Source organism: Vigna unguiculata, chromosome 9 (assembly GCF_037176805.1).
Source record: "Vigna unguiculata cultivar grain cowpea cultivar isolate G323 ecotype 2 chromosome 9, ASM3717680v1, whole genome shotgun sequence".
Lineage (NCBI taxonomy): Eukaryota > Viridiplantae > Streptophyta > Magnoliopsida > Fabales > Fabaceae > Vigna > Vigna unguiculata.
Genome location: NC_140800.1, coordinates 17,243,254 through 17,264,022, shown reverse-complemented (window position 1 = coordinate 17,264,022; position 20,769 = coordinate 17,243,254). Strand labels below are relative to the sequence as shown.

Here is a 20,769-nt window from a genome sequence, read left to right as displayed (position 1 = left end):
TTCTCCTCTCCTTCCATCACCATGGCAGCCGCCGCCGCCAACCTCGCCAGCCACCGCAACTGAACCACCACGCCAGAGCAAAGCACCTGCATTCATCTTCTCCAGCAGCCACCATAGATCTTCATCACCGTCACCATTTTTCCATCCGCACCACCATCTCCGCACACCTGTTCGTCCGCACCAGCAGCAATGCCACTCACGCCGACCACCGCGCTTGCGACGCACTCACCAGCCACCATCGCTCGTTGCCGGAGAAGAACCAGGCGCGGCAGTAGCCACCTCCTCGTCGGCCACCATCTCTGCAGCAGACCGCGAGTTCTTCTTCCTCGCACCCCAGCCACGGCAGCCGCTGCCATTCCCGCACCACCGCGTCGCACTCCACGCATCCAGCAGCAGTTGTGCCGGCCTCCATCGCAATTCCACCTTCGCAGCGCGCAATCACCGCGTGCCACCATGGAAGCGCGAACCAGCGCACGTCGTGAATCTGCACCGGAAGCTTGAATCCACCATCATCCTTGCGCACCAGCAGCCATTGTAGAAGACTCCATCGTGAACGCGAACGAAGCAGATCGGAAACCTACCTCAGTTCACTCACGGACCAGCACACGAGCAGCTGCGGAAGAGATTCACGAACCACCACCGCGCCTTCGCCGGAGCTGCCACCACCGCGCCTTCGCCGGAGCTGCCACCACCGCGCCTTCGCCGGAACAGCCACCACCGCAACGCATTCAGACCATGACGGCAGCCACAAGCCTCCATGAAATCCTAACGCAGCAGCCAAGGGAGGAAGGAGGAGTAAACCCTAATTTTGGAGAGACTCTCTGTGCCACATGTCAGCCTCTGATTGCACAGTCAAATTGGTCAAATCTGGTCAACTAGTCAAACTTTGGTCAACTTCTGGTCAATATTGTAAAAATGATCAAATAAGAGAGGCAGAATTGGAAATTGGACAGAAATTAAGTTGCTAATTAATTAAATAAAGATAAAATATTTTAGCAACTGACAGATAAAGTCCAAGTCCAATTGAAGCCTATTTAAAGAGGCCTAAGGGAGCAGAAGAGGGGGACTTACAGACTTAGCAACTCTCTGGTTTTGGTAAATACCGTCATCCACCACATCTTTCCTTCTTCCTTCATATTTTCTTTCCTTCATCGTATTATTATCATGTATTTCATCAAAGCCATGGAGGGCTAAGCTTTTAGGGTTGACTCTGGTTTTGGTAAATACCGTCATCCACCACATCTTTCCTTCTTCCTTCATATTTTCTTTCCTTCATCGTATTATTATCATGTATTTCATCAAAGCCATGGAGGGCTAAGCTTTTAGGGTTGATTCCACTGTAATTTCTTAATTGGATTCTGAGGTTAGATGAATTAATTTATTTGTTCTTTTGATTCTTGTTGAGATTTATTTTTTTTATCTATGTCTTTTAGTTCTTAATCTAGTTAAAGCAATGATTTTTACATTATAGCAAGTTAGCATAGTGGTAAATATAAAGAACATAACAATCATATGAGTCTATGGGTTTTTGAATTTTAATTAAGAAGTTACTTTGATTAATTTTTAGAAACTTTCATATGATTGCATGAGTTCTTGCTAATAATTGAGAAGTTACTTTGATTAGAGGTAAAAACTTAGATTAGAATTAATCAAGAAGTTACTTTGATTAATTAACTTTTTACTAGATATAAGGTCTAAAAGAATAGACATGATTAGGACTAGTAAAGTTTAATTGAGAAGTTACTTTGGTTAAATTTACTAGGACTAATCTACAAAGTTCTTACTTTTAATTGAGAAGTTACTTTGGTTAAAAGTGAGGACGTCAACAAATTAATTAAGAAGTTACATTGATTAATTTGAAATCTTAAACAAGGAATCAATAACAATAATCTTTAGAAAACTAATGATGAATCCTATTTTGGAAGAACAGTGGAATTGACCTATTTACTATTACTGTTTTTACAATATTTTATTTGCGTATCAATTATTCTTTGTTTATCAAAACCCCATATTTTCATGGTTACTAGTTTTAATTGCATTTTTATAAGAGTCAAATATTTGAAATCAATTCCGTATTCGTTGTGAGACGACTCAGGGTTATCTTAACCCTAACTAGTTTGTTCACTACTAATTTGGCAATACTGAAGTTGCTAAAGTTAAGTAGTGATAATTTGATCGCCTAACGACAGTGATATCAGTTGGGTTCTGCTTCATCCTCTGGTTTCGCTCTGAAAACGCAACGCAACTTTTCCCAAGTATGTACCAATTTATCGGAAGCACTTTAAATTCCTTGGTGGATTCTTTATCAAACTCGCCTGCTGTTTTTGGTAAATCTCTTGATGAGATATGTGCTCTATTTTTTCAGTTGCTTTATTTGTTTGTATGTTCCTAAAAACCTTTCTTGAAACTATCTGTGTTTATGCCCCGTCCTTTATACTTCATATTTTATTTCTAAGTATCTGAATACAAAAATAAGGTTGGGGTTTTCTAATTGTCTGTTTCGGATTCCTTGCTTGTCCCTGTTCGTCCCTGTTTAAGTAATAAGATTGCATAGGATATTTTATCTAGTGAGGATGACTTCTTACGACTCTCAATACCCTTGGGCTCCTTTAGATCTTAAACAAGAATGTACTGGTTTCTGTACTGAAAAGAGATTTCAAACCTTTAGGGGTAAACAATCCTTGTGTAAAAATGACGAGAACGATGTAATTGTGGGGGTATGTGAGTTAGACGAGCCCGTATGTAGAGATGGTACTCTCCCTCCTTGGGAGACCTTCACCTTCATATATGCTACACTCTTCGAGAGGCTTGGGTTTCGACTTCCCTTCAACGATTTTGAGAAGGGATTATTAGCTACCCTAAATGTAGCTCCTGCGCAATTACACCCCAATAGTTGGGCTTTTATACGAGCCTTCCATATCCTCTGCGGGGGCTCGGTATCCGACCTACTCCTGCTATGTTCTTGTATTTCTTTGAGCTAAAAGGCGGTTCTTCCCGATCAGTGTGGACGTCTCTGAGTGGAGTAGGGGGTTGAAGCTTATTTACTTTATACCAATCCTCATATAAGGGTTTTAGGGGAGCCTTTGTAAAAATCTTAGCGCCGGCACACAACCCTACTTTATTAGAAGGGTTTCCTTTATACTGGACGAAAACACCTATCCTAAAGAGAGTTAGACCCAGCGGATCAGAAAGGTTGTGCAGAATTGGAGGGTCTAGAGGTCATTTCAACATCTGTAAGATCTTAGACCTCGAATATCGAGAAGTAGATTTAAAACTATTCATTGGTATATACTTTTACGTTGTATTCGTACTTTCTTAATTTTTAACTTTATTTCTTCTGTCTTTATTGACCCTTATTATATTTTATGATGTTAGAAAAACAAATGGCTTTGTCTCAGAAAGACCTGCTTCGACGCATCAAGCAAAAAGGGAAATCGAAAGAGCAGATTTTCCGAGCTCAAGGTCGGCCTTCGAAGATCAGTCTTGATAGCGATCCCGAAATACTCAAAGTGACTCCCAGCTAAAAAAAAGGAAATTTGGACACAGAGAGAATGAGTGTGAAATTTCCGAGTCCATTGGTCGTATGCCAACTATTGATGTGACTAGGACCAGTACACTTGTCGTCTCAGGGTTAAGAAAAAGCTTTTGGGACGAGGACTTTGAACATCTTGCTCATGGGCGAGCTCAGAATTTCTCTGTAGCCGATGGTACAGTACTTTCTGGGAAAACCACCACCTCGGCCCGAGAAGGTGTATTACGTTATCTGCATCAGGCCGATGCTTAAACACTCTTCTTAATTGATCGTATGGAAGCATTGGAGTTGAATGAATCCGCGCTGACAAACAGTCTTGAAAAGGCTAAGAAGGAAGCAACGCAACTCCGATCCGATGCTGCTGAGCTCATTAAGGTGCGCAAGACTCTAGAGGGAAAGGAAACCGAGTTGATTTCTTTGAAAACCAAACTTGACGAACTAACGCCTTTAAAAACCAAGCTAGATGAATTGACACCAAAGGTTGAGATTTATGAGACCCAGATACAAGAGCTGACAACGAAATGCCAAAATTTGGAAATGAGAAATAAGAGCTCACGGATCAACTTTGTGCCACTCTGAACCAAGGGTTTCAACTAGCTCTAGACCAAGTAAAAATACTCTGCCCTGACGCTGATGTCTCACTCGCGAGTATTATGAAGGAGGTGATAGAAGGTCAGCTAGTAGAGATAGGCGACGAGTAGGAAATAGAGGCATGTAATAGGTTTCATTTTGCTTGAAGAACTATTTGTTTGATTTACCTAAGTATCTTTCGAACGTAATCCATATGGATATTAATTTGCGAATTTCCATGCCTTGTTTAATTACAAGTAACATGATTGTGTTTATAAGAATCAGACAAACTTACAATATATTGGAATAAATTTGGATAATAATATAGATCAAGATGCTAAAAGGATTAGCTAAAATACCTGATTGTTTCCATTGCCACCAATGTTTCGTCAGCGAGGTAGGACCAATATAGACGTTAATCAAGACTCTTTGTTATGTGTAACCTAGATGCAACTGTTAGATGATTTGGAATGCTCGCGAGGAAGCATCGAGACCGAACCAAGGAAGCCATCAGTGTACTGAGTATTGTTCCAAGTGCGTAGTAAAGTCGGACCGAGACGGCCCTCATCGTGCCGAGGTTCGTTCCATGCGTGTAGCAAGATCGGACCGACGCAGTCCTCAGCGTGCTGAGGTTCGTTCCAAACGCGTAGCCAGGTCAAACCGATACAACCCTCAACGTGCTGAGGTTCATTCCAAGCACGTAGCTAGGTCGGACCGATACAGCCATCCGCGTGCTGAGGTGCGTTCCAAGCGCGTAGCTAGGTCGGACCGATACAGCCCTTAACATGCTAAGGTGTGTTCCAAGCGCGTAGCCAGGTCGGACCGATACAGCCCTCAGCATCCTGAGGTGCGTTCCAAGCGCGTAGCCAGATCAGATCGAAAAAATATTTCTATAAAAAAATTTAACACTTAGGTGATGAAAACCCACCTCATTAAAAAACCCTCCCTATTTTCGAAAGGGAAAAAAGTGTGGGGCTTTATTTGAACAATAAAAAATGTTTCGTAATGTAAAGTGATGAAAAAATAAGAACAAATTAAACCAGAAATTAGCTTAAATAGAATTGCAAGTTGGCTGCATTCCATGTTCTGGGAATGGTGGTTCCATCCAGTGTCTTTAACTTGTATGCCCCTCCCAAAAGAGCTTTCTTAACTCGGAACTGGCTGACCCATTTTGGCGACAGCTTGTCTTCTATTTCGATTATGTGAGCTTTCCTTAGCACTAGGTCACTTTCTTTAACGTCACGAGGCCTCACCTTAGTCTTGTATCGCCTTTCCACTTGTCTTTTTGTGACCTGACTTGTTATCCGAGCTAGTTCACGAACCTCTTCTAAAACATCCAAATTAGTGCGTATGTTTTGTTCTTCCTCTTCTTGATTTGTAATGGGCCTTTCTGTGGTATCCCCAAACTCTATAGGAAGAAGAGCATCTGTGCCATATACCAGGTTGAAAGGCGTCTCCTGTGTTGTAGATTGTGGGGTGTTGTGGTAAGCCCAGAGGATGCGGGGTATCTCGTCTGGCCAAGATGTTTTCACTGTCGTTATTCTTCGTTTGAGTGCCCTCAAGATGACCTTATTGGTGGCTTTGGATTGCCCATTTGTCTGCGGATGTTCTACAAATGAGAATATCTGTTTAATTCCCACTTTATTACAAAGTGCTCTAACTTGAGAGCTTGAAAATTGGGTCCCGTTGTCCGATATCAATCGGCAAGGTCTTCCGAATCTACATATTATGTTTTTCCATAAAAATGTTGCCACTTTGGTGGCTATAATGGAAGCCACGGGTTCAGCCTCTATCCATTTCGTCATATACTCGACAGCTACTAGGAGGAACTTCATCTGACGTGCTGCTAACGGGAACGAACCGAGTATGTCTATTCCCCAAGTGTGAAAAGGCCAAGGAGCGTTGATGAAGTGTAAAACTTCTGGGGGGGCTCAGAAAATGTTAGAATGTCTTTGACATTGGTCGCATTTCTGTACGTGTTCCAAACAGTCCTTTTTATAGTAGGCCAGAAATATCCTGCTCGTAGGACTCGTAACATTAGCGTGTGTCCTCCCACATGACTCCCGCATATCCCTTCATGCAACTCTAACATAATTCTTTTTGACTCCGTGTGACTTATGCATGTTAATAAAGGTCGAGCAAATCCAAAACGGAAAAGATGACCGTCTAGCATCGTGTATCTAGAGGAACTCCTTTTAATGCGTTGGGCTTCCTCTGGATCTGAGGGTAACACTCCATCGGACAAGTAAGTCTTTATAGGCGTCATCCATGTTTCTGAGCTATTTGCTATATTGGAGGTCGTGATATCAGCTCGGCCCGAAGTATTTGAGGTCAGAATCTCAGCTCGACCCGAAGTATCTATCCTTGGAGTCTTCAATGTTTCCTTGATCACTGATTTTTGTTGCCCAGGCTTAGTACAACTGGCCAGCTTGGATAAGAGATTCACTCTATTGTTGTCATCCCGAGGAACGTGGATAAGCTCAAAGGTACGAAACACTTTTGATAAATTTGTTATATACTCCAAGTACCGAGCTAGCTGAGGGTCTCTGGCAGCGAAATCACCGTTAACTTGGCCTGTTACTAGCAAAGAATCGCTTCTAGCCACGAGACGTGTGACCCCCATCTCTTTAGCTAATAACATTCCTGCTGCTAGAGTTTCATATTCTGCTTGATTGTTACTGGATTTAAAAGAAAACTTTAGAGACTATTCAATTAGAACACCACCAAGACCTTCCAGAACTACGTCGGCCCCACTTCCTCATTGATTGGAGGAATCATCCACCGATAAAACCCAGTTCGCGCCTATCTCCTCCGGATCGAGTGTTCCCTTGCCCTCAGTTGACGGTAGCGTTAATTCAGCTACAAAATCGGATAATGCTTGTGCTTTAATAGGACCTCGTGGTTCATATGTGATATCATATTCACCTAGTTCAATGGCCCATTTTACCAATCGACCGGTCATATCTAAATTCTTTAGGACTTGTGATAACGCTGTCGTCAAGCGATCAAATTAATACTACTTATCTATAACAACTTCAGTATTGTTAAGAAAGTAGCCAAAATATTAGTATGGGTTAAGTCAACCCTAAGTCGTCTCAATTGGTTACCAGTTGGTAAATAAAACCAATTAATTGTAGCCAGGGATGTTACAAAAGTAAAGTCTCAATTAATTGTAGTAAGAGTAAATACCTTTAACCAAAGTAAAGTCTCAATTATTGGTAAAAACTCATTTAATCATATGAAAGTTTTTAAATAAAATCAAAGTAAAGTCTCAATTCAATTTAAAAACCCTTTGACTCATATGATCAACATGCATATAGATTTAAAATCATTACTTTTTACGTGATTCAAAGATAAAAGACATAGATGAATTAAAACCTCAACAATAATAAAAAGAACAAAGAAATTATTTCATTCTAACCTCAGAATCCATAATGAAATTACATTGGAATCAACCCAAGAAGTTTAGCACTCCATGAAATAAAAAAGAAATAAAAGAAGAATAGAGAGAAGAAAAGAGAGAGAAACAAATTAGGCCCCCCTAAGGGTTCCTCAATTCCGACGTGCCGAGTTTGTCTTTCTTCTGCTTCTCCCTTAGCCTCTTTATATAGGCTTCAATCGGATTTGGACTTTATCTATTCGGTTGCTAAAATATTTTATCTTTATTTAATTAATTAGCAACTTAATTTCTGTCCAATTTCCAATTTTGCCTCTCTTGTTTGACCATTTTTACAATATTGACCAGAATTTGACCAAAGTTGATCAGAGTTGACTGCTGCTTTGACCAGTTGACCCGTTGACCAATATGACTGTGCAATGAGAAGCTGACACGTGGCAGAATGCACTTTCTCTCTCCAGACTAGGCTTTCTCTCACACTTTGGCTGCAAAAAGGTTTCATGGAGGCGCTGGTTCTGCTCCAGGTGGTGCGTCGTTCATGGTGGCTGCGGGACGGTGCTGTTCCGACGTGAACTGATGCAGGTGCCGCGACTGGTTCGTGTTTTCTGGTGAAGTGTTGCAATGGAGGTGATGGAATCTGGTGCATGCTCTCATTGTCACGGTGCAGGTTCCATGGTGGCGCTGGTTCTGGTCTGCGGTGGCTGACGGTGCTGTAGTGGTTGGCCTGATTTGAAAGTTGAGGATTGCCACATGGCAACATCTGGTTGAGTGGAGTTTAAGTGGTAGGAGGGGTGCAACTTAGTGAAAACAGGGGGTGCAAAATAGGTTTTTAGTGAGACCCATTTAGAAAAAGGGGAGTGTATAAGTAAAAACTGGGGTGCAGAAGTGATTTTGCCAGAACTTGCTGATTTTAGCCTTATTTAAAGGTGGTTTGTAACTTCAATAAATTTATTTTCCCACCTTGAATGAGCTTAATCTTAACTTCAGCTGCATCAACAAACGTTAAAATATCCAAAAATAATTTATGCAGCTAAAAATCACTTTTTAAAACATTTTTATCACACAAGCTCAAATAGCCTAATTATCAGAACTGTCAATTAAATCACTCTTTAAGCATACAAATTCAATTAAATACTCAGAATTAAACATTGAATGAGGGCAAAAATACGCACTCATCAACTTGCCTAATTGGGAGATCGGTTTTTAGTATTATTCGGAAGTGTTGGAAATAAGGCCGGAGCTTTCTAGTAGTAATCACAATCGTCAGTGCAGGTTTCTCCAAGGTGGGATAATTTTTTTCTGCCCCGTGCAATAATCGACTTACGAAATAAACTGGTCTCTGGATTCCCTCTCGCTCCTGGACAAGGACCGAGCTTATTGCATGATCGGTCACTGTCAGATACATTTGCAAAGGGGAGCCAATTTCTGGCCGAGAAAGCATTGGAGGTCGGCTCAAGTATTCTTTTAATTCTGTGAAAGCTCGTTCGCATTCTGAACTCCATTGGAACTTCGTATTTTTTTGCAGACATTGAAAATACGGATGACCTCTATCTTCGAATTTTGCCAAGAATCTAGCTAACGCAGCCATCCTTCCTGTCAGTTGTTGAACCTCACGTATACAACTAGGACTCCTCATGTTTATGATTGCCATGCATTTATCTGGGTTGGCCTCAATCCCTCTCTCGGTTAACATGAAGCCCAAAAATTTTCCCGCATTTACTCCAAAAATGCACTTTTCTGGATTCAATCTTAGTTGATATTTGTTGATGGTATCAAATAACTCCAGGAGGTCTTCTGTGTGGTTTTTTCCGCCAGCCGAGGTCACCACCATGTCGTCTACATAGGCCTCAACATTTTTTCCGAGCATGGGTTGCAAAATTATATCCATCATCCTTTGGTAGGTCGCTCATGCGTTCTTGAGGCCAAAAGACATTACTCGGTAACAAAAGTTGGCCTTTATTCCCATAAAAGCAGTCTTGTCTTCATCTTCTGGATGCATCCTGATCTGATTGTAACCAGAGTACGCATCCATGAAGCTAAGCAGGCCGCATCCGGAGACTCGATCTACAAGTGTGTCTATATTGGGCAGTGGATATGAATCTTTAGGACAAGCTGTATTAAGATATGTGAAGTCGACACACATCCTCCACTTCCCACTAGCCTTTTTTAACCATTACAACGTTGGCCAACCATTACGGGTATTGGATCTCCCTGATGTGCCCTGCTTCTTTTAACTTTAGTATTTCTGCAGCGGCAGCCTCTACTTTTTCATCATTAAGTCTCCTTCGCCTTTGTATCTTCGCCTTGTACTTTGAATTCACATTCAATCGATGGCATATAACGTCTGGATTTATACCAGGCATGTCCTGGGCCATCCATGCCAAATATATAAGGTTAGATTGCAAGACTTGGCATAGCTCGGATTCTGTCCGTGGATCTAAATTCGAACCGATTTTTACCTTCTTGCCCGATGAAATCTCTACTTCCTTTAAATCCCCTACAGGCTTCAGTCCTCGATGCTTGCCAAAGGACCTCAGATCTAGTTCTGTTTCGGATTCCCGTATTCCTTCTCTGACTGATCCACTCTGAGCTATGGCATAGGTCCTCCTGGCGTGTAGACTGCTCTCATAGCACTTTCGGGCGATCTCCTGGTCTACTCTCATTATAACTATCCCTTCTGTTGTGGGAAACTTCATTTTCATGTGGGTGGTGGACACTACCACTCCCAGTTTATTAAGGGATGGTCTCCCCAGCAGTAAGTTGTAAGAGGAGGGTGCATTCACCACTATGTACCTGACTACTATTGTTTTTGGTGCCTGATTGTTCGAAAATGTGGTTCGAAGATCGACATAACCATGCACCTCCACTAGTACTCTGTCAAAAGGTTGCAATTGATCCCTAAGGACTTGCAGACCCATAAAAGCGTCCCAAAACATCACATCAGCTGAGCTTCCCTGATCGATCAAGACTCGGTGTACATTTCTTCCCATCATCACAATAGACAAAACCACTGGGTCATCTTCGTAAGGGAACACATCCCTCATGTCTTCTTCTGAGAATGTGAGTGTAGGGCTCAGAGCAGCAGATTTTAAGGTCTCCATTGACATAACCCCTCAGGCATAACGTTTCCTGGCAAACTTAGTAGGACCTCCTCCTGCAAAACCTCCTGCTATCGTGTTAAAATCGCCTAGAATTGGAATTTCATCCATGTCCTCCCGATCTTCCGAACTGACGTATTTTAGAAGTATTCCTCTTCTGGGCAAACTCGCTAGCTGTCCTAAGCAACTCTCCGTATCGTGGCCATGCGTTTTATGAAATTCACACCAGGCCGAGGTGTCCTTCCCGAGTAGCCTCCCTGTTTCCAGAGGAAATCGCAAATATTTCGCGATGTCCTCTACCTTTATCAACTGAGCTTTAGGTTTAGTGAGTGCTGGGCAGGTCGTCCTCACCATCTTCCTGTGAGCGGTACGTTGCGTGGAATAAGGGGAGAATTTAACACTTGATCGTTTGTGCGGTGAGAAAGTCTCCATGACTTGTCGACAAGAATCTTTATTTTTACATTCTAGGCTCAGACGCTTTTCTTTTACCCTTTTCTTCTGCATGGCTTCCTTGGTCTCGATGTGTACTATTGCTCGGCTCCTAACCTCTACTAACGTCATTGCGGGTGATCGGATTAGGGATTCACTAAAGAGGTTGGCTCGTAGTCCTTTAACAAAGGCTCCTACTAGCATTTCTTCACTGGGACTGATGAGTCCCATACTCACGTCGCAGAAGCAGTTCAGGAACTGCTTTAGCGACTCTTTTGGGAGTTGTTTTACATCAAACATGTCGGCAATTTGCAGCTGCTTCGGTCGGTTTACTGCAAATCATTGCATAAAAACTTGGGCGAATGTGGAGAAAGATGTAATGGAGGCGCTAGGAAGTTTGCCGAACCACTTGAGTGCGGTACCTGTGAGTGTTTCGACGAACATTTTACATCGGATGGCATCACTTCCTCCTGAAATCAGCATCTATGCTCGGAATGCCTTGAGGTGGGCCTCCGGGTTGCCTTCTCCAAAAAATGGAGGGACCTTCGGAATGATGAAATGTGGGGCAATCAACTCCTCCATTATCCTTCTTGCGAGAGGATGTCCTTCTTCCTGGTCGATATTCCTGTTTAACATGGCATGATTGCCAAAACTGCCACGGTCTCTCATCCATGTGCGCAAATCTTCGTTGCATTTTCGGAGTTGTTCTTGTTGGCGTAAGGACTCCTCTAGGCGCTGACGGGATTCCATGGTTTCTTTCTGCAAACGCTCACTTTCTGCTTCGAGGTCTGCTCGTCGTTTTGCTTCTTGCTCTTGTCACCGGGTGCGTTCGTCATCTACTTGTTTTTGCATTTCTTCATTTTCGCGACGTAAACTGTCGATATGCTACATGACTTGTTCCATGGTGAGGGTATCTCCCCCATTCTTTCCAGAGGTCGTGACAGTCATTTTCTTCTGTGGGCAAGGGTGCTAGTTTTACCTGTCCCACGGTGGGCGCCAATGTTCCGGTTCAGAAAATGTGGTAGACCAAAATAATATAATTTTCTTTTCTCTTTGTCTCTGTCTCACTCTCCTTCCACTCTGATGATCCCTTCTTTTTCCTAAATATGTTCTATTATATCCTTCCTTCATAACCGCTTTGGTATTGGACTCCATTTTCCCAGCATTCCCAGTATGCCACTGCTCCTTTATCTACTCCTAAAATCCCGCATGCAAGTTCCTGAAATCTAGGGATTTAAACATCAGTTTTCTAAACTCCCCTATGGGCTTATGAATTGAATCGGATCACGTTACTAGGCTGGACCCAAATGAATTGTGCTTATGAACTCTGTAAATGACACCGACTTCGCCGAGGTATCCGACCCCTCCGATCTTTCCGACCTCCCTGAATCTCGGTGCCCGGTACATGTATATTTGTAAAAACAATTGGGAGGCCAAGTACACTAACATATAACCTAGTTTCGTCAGTGCACAAGGGGTTTGCTTAATATATGTTCATACGAAAAGATTGATGTCCTGTCATTGATTTTCTTATTTAATGTTTTAATTTTATTATAATTCAATTCAATCAAATGTAAAACAGTTTTGAAATAAATAAATTTTATTTGTTATTTTTCAAGATAAAAGGTATATACAATACAAATGAAATATTAATTAAAGCATAGAAATTTAATATTATAAAATACAACGCATTAATTTTGGCAGATGATTACATGTTCATTAAAATACATAAATCACAAGTTATTTTGGCATCGTAAATATAAAATACATAAATCTTAGAACATCTTAAATAACAAAATATTTTGGCATCATAAATTTGTCTTTTGGTATGCAGTGATTAGTGATGTCAATGGTTTGGCTACCAATATTGGTTACTTGTCATCTCTCGTGTTCTTTCGCATGTTCTATTATCTGTCGGTTAGATAAAAAAAGAGTTTTGGTATTTATATATATATATATATATATATATATATATATATATATATATATATATATATATATATTAATTTAAATAAAATTATTAAAAAAATAAGTTTTCAAAAAATAAATTTAGATAAAAGAATTAATTTTAAAGTATATTTTAAATAAAACTACGCTAAAAGATTAATGTAAATAAATTTAGTTTTTCTAAACAACATATTTAAATGAATTTGTAAAATATAAATTTTCTCTCTCTTTAGAAATAACTTCTATTTATAAATTCAAATGAAAAAAATATAAATATTTGAAATTAAATTTTAAATAACTTTTAATGATAAATATTTCTTTTTATTAATACATTTTTTATCACTTGATTTTGTAAAAAATATATATTTAAATAAAATTAATTATTTGTGGGTAATTAGTATTTGCGTTTTTGATATCACACATATGTAACTATCAATAAACAAATAATTAAATATTCATATCAATTATTCACAAAATTTATTAAAAATATTTATTTAGTACCTATTATAAATTTAATTTATATTACAGATTTTTTATCGACTCTAAAGCTTAAAAGAAAAAAAAAATCAAGAATTAAAAGAAAAAAAGCTGTAAATGATAAGAAACTTTTAAACTATTGGATAGAACATAATGTATACAAAATTGTTTAGGAGATATCGTAAAAACATTAATCCACTACTAAAGATTTAAATTTTAGCGTCAGTTGATTGTGTGGTTTAGTGGCAGTTAAAATCGCCACTATTTTTATTTCCGTTAGTTAACCAACTGTCACAGAATTTAACGCCACAAAAGTACCATAGTGTCGGTTTAATATAACCGTCGGAATAACCGCCATTAAAAATATTAAAGTCGGTTATAACCACCACTAAATTAATTTAAAGAAAAAGTTATCCGATATTTAGTGGCGATTATAACCGCCAACAAAATCAATTTATTTTAAAAAAAGTAATATATAACGACAATTATAACTACCAGCAAAATTATATATATATATATATATATATATATATATATATATATATATATATATATATATTTAAAATCAACTAATATTTAGAGGCAGTTATAACCGCCGGCAAATCATAACTTTTTTAAGAAAAAAAAATCGTTTACTATTTAACAAAAATCACGAATTTTGAGCTGTGGACAGAATTGTCATCCAATAAGGTGTTTTTAAGCTTCAAGTCTTGATGACATATTTGTTGTAGAAGAAAAAAATTAGAAAGAAAATAACCACAAAGGAAACTAAAAACTAACTGCCATCCGAAACGACTCATTCACAGTATAATTATTCTATTCACCTTGGAATGACAATAGCTAACTCCTGAAATAAGCTGCTGGAAGCAATATCAAGCATAGAAAACTAAGAGATAACCAGAATGAAAATAAAACAATTGAATTTCCAAACACTCAGTTGCCAACAATGAAGTAAGGGAAGGGAGAATAAGTAGTTTCATGCTTATGATGAGTATAGAAGTGGAAAAAGAATTGGTGGATAAATGAAAAGAGAGAAAGCGAACAAACCTCATCTTCATTGAATCTTCCAGCACTACAAATCCTCTCAAAGAGCTCTCCACCACTTGCATACTCCATAACAATACCCAAATGTGTGGAAGTTTAACCCCCCTGCAAACTTGAAATCACATTTAAATAACCTAAACATGATACAAATAGTACTCTCACTAAGATCATATCATTTGTCCAGACTACATACCTCCTTGAACCGAATAATATTGTGCTGGCGAAGACTTCTATGGTTTATGATTTCCCTGGCAACATTCTCATCAATCTAGAAAACACACATCAATAAACTCTATAATTTCTACAAATGCATTGGTTTCATCAACTTTATTTTGCATCTCTTGCAGTAAATTCTGCAGCTTTTCCATCTCCCGTGTATTGGATTCTTCTAGGTTCCTCTATAGGATCCCAAATAATTTTCTTTAAGGATGTCCTATGCTGAAATTGATCTTCCAAAATTTGTGTATGTGCAAAGCGTATATCTCACCCTTAAATTTTTCTCTAGTCGAAGACGCCAAGTGAGTTCCTCCACTTTTTTTTTTCAAGTTTCTCCTTAGTCTTTTTAAGTGCACCAGTTTCTCTTGCAGCCTAGCAAATGGACACAAATGTTAAGTCAAAGTAGAAAGAGAGATATCAAACAATTAGGAATAATAAAGTGAGGTTTGTGGCTTGGTGCTACTTTAACGTTAAAATATAGTCACAGAGAAGCAACTTAATTGGTTTCATTTTATAATTCATTAAACTACCAAAAAGAAAGTTGGACTTGAATGATTCATTGTTGATTTAACTGAGTTAAAGAGTAAATAAGTGGACAAACTAAATTATTGGAATCTTGACTTTAACTATCTCTGAATAAAGGAAAAAGCAAGAACGAGGTGGAAAATAACAAATGAAAAGAGAAACAAAAAACAAAAGTCTGGTTCATTAATTATTTTCACTTAATTTTTTCTATTTTGATTCTTTTGATATTTTTATTTTTACACCAAATGTTTTTATTTTTATTCTGTTTTTAACTTCCATTGTTTTTCCTAATTCCATTCACATAATTTCCCATCAATCTCTTTCTTTCCTAGCAAATGGACCTTAATTTCTAAAATTTGGCAAGCAAGAGAAAGTGAACCAAAGCATAAATAATGTATACATACTGAGCACTAATCAAGATTCTAGGGGAAATCTTTCAAGCAAAAAAGGCTAATGATATCAAATTTGCAAATTGGTTAACTGATATTAACATTCACAATACCTTTGAGAGAATGCAGAGTAGGGACAACACATGATTACGAGAGATTGAATCACCAATGAAAATGATTTATTTATCATAAACTTAAGAAGCTTCTTGGGATTGAACTTGGGCAATTCACTTCTTGGACTCCACCTCCAATACAAGTATCCCGAATCAGGACGTCCATTCCTCATACAATTTTGATGAGGTTCGACCATACGACAACTCTCATTAGTGTACACTGGTCCAAATTGGTCTAGTACCCATTCTCCCACAAAAAGATCACATGTTTTTGCAGGTACAAATTTAAAATGCCTATTATCATTGGCATTACAGGCTATCAAGATAAGCACTTCACATTCTTCAATTTATTCTAAGATTGTGCTTAGTTAAGAAAAAGAAAAGCTTGTTGCTTTAAAAGATTTGGTGTTAGAACCGTTGATTTGACTTAAATCCCCATCCTAGATGCAAATCTATAGTCCAAAGTAGAACCCTTATCAGGTGGAAACCAAAACTCATTATCATCCACAAACTGTTAAAACAAGACAGAGAAAAGAAGGAAATTAGATATGGCTCTTAATATTCGCTAAAATATATAAAATGGTTTTTTTTTCTTTTTCATGATGAGTTTCCTTATATGTAAGTTGCACATACCCGCAAGATTGAGCTTTGATACTCCACACGATTACACGAATATAATCGTCTTTCCTTTCAACTATATGGTGTTGTTGCTTCAATATATAAAAAGGATCGGAACAGGAATTTAACTTACATGGTTGAAAAAGTGCTAATATCTACAACCGAGTTACTCATTGTACTTGATGAGCGCTTCCTCCAAGGACATGACTTGCCGACCATCGGTGCGTGACAATATCAGAACCATGCTCGAGCATCCATGGTAGCTCTAACCTTCATTACATCAGATTCAATGTGTTTTTTCCCTAAACAATAAAAAAAAGCACGCGTATCGATAATAGAATTAGGGTTTATGAGAAGTTGAAGAAGCATCAAAAGAAAATCAAATTTGAATCGAAAAATAATGTACAGCAAGAAAAATCAACTTACGAAACGGGAAAAATGCCTAAAAAAATGAAATTGCTAGAAAAAAAAAGAATATGCCTTGGCTTCCATTGGAAGAGTGATTTAATTGAATTTGTATGCTTAAAGAGTAATTTAATTGATAGTTCTGATAATTAGGCTATTTGAGCTTGTGTGATAAAAATGTTTTAAAAAGTGATTTTTAGCTGCATAAATTATTTTTGGATATTTTAACTTTTGTTGATGCAGCTGAAGTTAAGATTAAGCTCATTCAAGATGGGAAAATAAATTGATTGAAGTTACAAAGCACCTTTAAATAAGGCTAAAATCAGCAAGTTCTGGCAAAATCACTTCTGCACCCCAGTTTTTACTTATACACTCCCCTCTTTCTAAATGGGTCTCACCAAAAACCTATTCTGCACCCCCTGTTTTCACTAAGTTGCACCCCTCCTACCACTTAAACTCCACTCAACCAGATGTTGCCATGTGGCAATCCTCAACTTTCAAATCAGGCCAACCATATGTTGACACGTGGCATTAATCCTTGCAAACACAAATGCACCAATTAGACATTGCCACGTCATCATCTCCTCCATCTCACACATGAAACCCTAACCCTAATTTTAGCCACCATGACCACCCTCTACGGCAACCGCCACTCTCGCCGGAGCAATCGCAGCAACACCGTTCGCCACTCTCGCCAACACCGCAACTCCACCATCTTCAACCTTCTGCACCATCGCGCAAATGCAGCGAGCCAACGAACCAGATCCGCAACCATCATCTTCTCCGCGCAGCCATGAGCGAGAACAGAACCATCTTCGCGCAGCAGCCATGAATAACGAATCAGATCTTCACGCACTACCATTCGTCGTCCCCACCACTACAGCACCGTCAGCCACCGCAGACCAGAACCAGTGCCACCATGGAACCTGCACTGTGACAACGAGAGCACGCACCAGATTCCATCACCTCCATTGCAGCACTTCACCAGAAAACACGAACCAGTCGCGGCACCTACATTAGTTCACGTCGGTACAACACCGTCTCGCAAACACCATGAACGACGCACCACCTGGAGCAGAACCAGCGCCTCCATGAAACCTTTCCGCAGCCAAAGTGTGAGAGAAACCCTAGTCTGGAGAGATAAAGTGCATTCTGCCATGTGTCAGCTTCTCATTGCACAGTCATATTGGTCAACGGGTCAACTGGTCAAAGCAGCAGTCAACTCTGATCAACTTTGGTCAAATTCTGGTCAATATTGTAAAAATGGTCAAACAAGAGAGGCAAAATTTGAAATTGGACAAAAATTAAGTTGCTAATTAATTAAATAAAGATAAAATATTTTAGCAACCGAACAGATAAAGTCCAAACTCGATTGAAGCCTATATAAAGAGGCTAAGGGAGAAGCAGAAGAAAGACAAGCTCCACACGTCGAAATTGAGGAACCCTTAGGGGGGCCTAATTTCTTCCTCTCTCTTTTCTTCTCTCTATTCTTCTTTTATTTCTTTTGTATTTCATGGAGTGCTAAACTTCTTAGGTTGATTCCAATGTAATTTCATTATGGATTCTGAGGTTAGAATGAAATAATTTCTTTGTTCTTTTTATTATTGTTGAGATTTTAATTCATCTATGTCTTTTATATTTGAATCACGTAAAAAGTAATGATTTTAAATCTATATGCATGTTGATCATATGAGTCAAAGGGTTTTTAAATTGAATTGAGACTTTACTTTGATTTTATTTAGAAACTTTCATATGATTAAATGAGTTTTTACCAATAATTAAGACTTTACTTTGGTTAAAGGTATTTACTCTAACTACAATTAATTGAGACTTTACTTTGATTAATTAAGCTTTTTATTTGGTGAGGAGATAAAAGAATATACATGATTAGGCATAGTAAATTTGATTGAGACTATACTTTGGTTGAATTTACTATGGATAATCTAAAAGTTCTCACTTTTAATTGAGACTGTACTTTGGTTAAAAGTGAGATCGCCAACAAATTAATTGAGACTTTACATTGATTAATTTGTAAATCTATAACAATAATTAATTGAGCAATAATCTTTAGATAATCGATGATGAATCTATTTTGGAAAAGCAATGGAATCAATCTATTTTCTTTACTATTGTTTTTATTTCTTTTTATCTTTTAAATTTTATTTCTATCTTTGTTTATCTTAATCCCCTATATTTTTATGATTTTATTTGACTAACTCTTTTGTATAGAATTTATAAGAACTAATTTGTTAAAAATCAATTCCGTGTTCGTTGGGAGATGACTTAGGGTTGACTTAACCCATACTAATATCTTGGCTACTTTCTTAACAATACTGAAGTTGTTATAGATAAGTAGTATTAATTTGATCGCTTGAAGACAACGTTATCAAATTTGGCGTCGTTACCGGGAAACATGGTTAGAATTTTTATCATTTTAGTTCTTATTTTTATTTTTATTCTTTTGATTTTATTTTTGATTTTTACTTTTATTTTTATTTTTATTGTTATTTTTTTGTTTATCACTAACATTTTCTTTTCTACATTTTTGTTCTAACATTTATTTTCTTGAGTTACTTTATTTTTTTTTTGTAAGCATAATTTTTGTTTGAGGAATTTTGTTGGGAAATTTGTGAAACTAGTTGGGAAAAACTTTGGCTAAGGAAAGATAAGGTACTTAAGTTGTCCATTGAGACGCACCTCTCTTTCCTGGAAGTCTACTCAACAATCTTTAAACTTATTTCTTTTCAGAAAACCTCTTTCAAAAATGCAAAATAATTTTTCATACAAAAGTAATCAACATTGTAGTTTTCAAATGGATTACAATTGCTATCCACAACAACCACGTGATTTTCAGCAACAAATTGTCGCACCTACTTCTGCACTTGATATAAGTGGGTTAACTTTACGACAATTTAATGATCTATATCCTAGATCATCTTTTTTGGGATGTGAGCAACAACCATATTCTGAGTGTCCACCTCAGCAACCATATGTTCCAAATAGTTTTCAACAACAATATGTACCACCACAGCAAGTTGAAGCAACCAATGGATCATCCTACAGGGAAGTTATGATATTAATGGGTGAAGTTATAGAGAAATTAGAGTCCATGGATGAAAGGTTGCGAGTTGATCAAAGATGCAGAAATATTGAGCAAGAGTGGTATGAAAATAAGCAAATATTGTCTGATATGTTGAGGGATGCAAGTAAGAACAACTTCTTAGAATTACTTGTAACTTCAATCTATTTTCTTTACTATTCTTTTTATTTTTTTTTATCTTTTAAATTTTATTTCTATCTTTGTTTATCTTAATCCCCTATATTTTTATTATTTTATTTGACTAACTCTTTTGTATAGAATTTATAAGAACTAATTTGTTAAAAATCAATTTTGTGTTCGTTGGGAGACGACTTAGGGTTGACTTAACCCATACTAATATTTTGGCTACTTTCTTAACAATACTGAAGTTGTTATAGATAAGTAGTATTAATTTGATCGCTTGACGACATCGTTATCAACAGGTAATTCCTTCGTGGGTAATTGTTTCCTACAAAATTATAAAATTCGTAAATATTTCCTACAAAATTGGTTGTGAAAAGTTTTTTATACAAAATATTTTGTAAAAGAATTGGCAATAATTTCCTACAATTTTTTTTTCATAACAAAATTTATAAGTATTTTCTACAAAAAAAAATTTCAAAATAATATTGGCATGAAATATGAGTTTTTTTAATAGTGTTAATTTTATAAAATATTTAAAAGGTTTTACAACAAAATATATTGTTGGAATAAAATAAATTTAAATAAAATGTTAGAAATTTATTAGACTAATTTAATATTTTTAAGTTAAATTAATTTAAAATTTTATAAAAAAAAGTTTAAGATTTTAAAGTTATTTACATTTTCTAATTATTTATATATATATATATATATATATATATATATATATATTATTGAAAAAAAAAACTTGTGTTATTTTAGACTTGTGAGATCTTGCATTCATTACTT

At 37.6% G+C, this 20,769-nt stretch overlaps 2 protein-coding genes and 1 long non-coding RNA gene across 5 annotated transcripts; all 3 read right to left on the bottom strand.

Moving 5' to 3' along the window:
- Nucleotides 1–5,972: 5,972 nt before the first annotated feature.
- LOC146883639 (uncharacterized) lies at nt 5,973–6,725 on the bottom strand. Its single transcript, XM_085666668.1, has one exon. The coding sequence runs from the start codon at nt 6,723–6,725 to the stop codon at nt 5,973–5,975; it is 753 nt and encodes a 250-aa protein (XP_085522794.1).
- A 2,966-nt stretch (nt 6,726–9,691) lies between these two features.
- On the bottom strand, nt 9,692–10,600 carry LOC146883638 (uncharacterized). The gene has a single exon (XM_085666667.1). It carries the CDS (start codon nt 10,598–10,600, stop codon nt 9,692–9,694), a length of 909 nt encoding a protein of 302 aa, XP_085522793.1.
- A 3,506-nt stretch (nt 10,601–14,106) lies between these two features.
- LOC114162452 (uncharacterized) lies at nt 14,107–17,892 on the bottom strand. Of its 3 annotated transcripts, XR_003599204.2 has the most exons (5): nt 17,065–17,892; nt 16,371–16,657; nt 15,738–16,248; nt 14,688–15,082; nt 14,107–14,599 (listed from the first exon to the last, which is right to left on the bottom strand). It is a non-coding gene; the product is annotated as an uncharacterized LOC114162452 (long non-coding RNA). The 3 variants fall into 3 exon arrangements; XR_003599202.2 differs by having other exon boundaries at nt 15,738–16,657; XR_003599203.2 differs by lacking the exon at nt 17,065–17,892 and adding an exon at nt 16,782–16,930 and having other exon boundaries at nt 15,738–16,657.
- Between the last annotated feature and the right edge of the window lie 2,877 nt (nt 17,893–20,769).

What these genes read in the sequence shown, in the direction of transcription:
- LOC146883639 (XM_085666668.1), bottom strand. Translation starts at nt 6,725, where the DNA reads ATGGGGGTCACACGTCTCGTGGCTAGAAGCGATTCTTTGCTAGTAACA.
- LOC146883638 (XM_085666667.1), bottom strand. Translation starts at nt 10,600, where the DNA reads ATGGAGACCTTAAAATCTGCTGCTCTGAGCCCTACACTCACATTCTCA.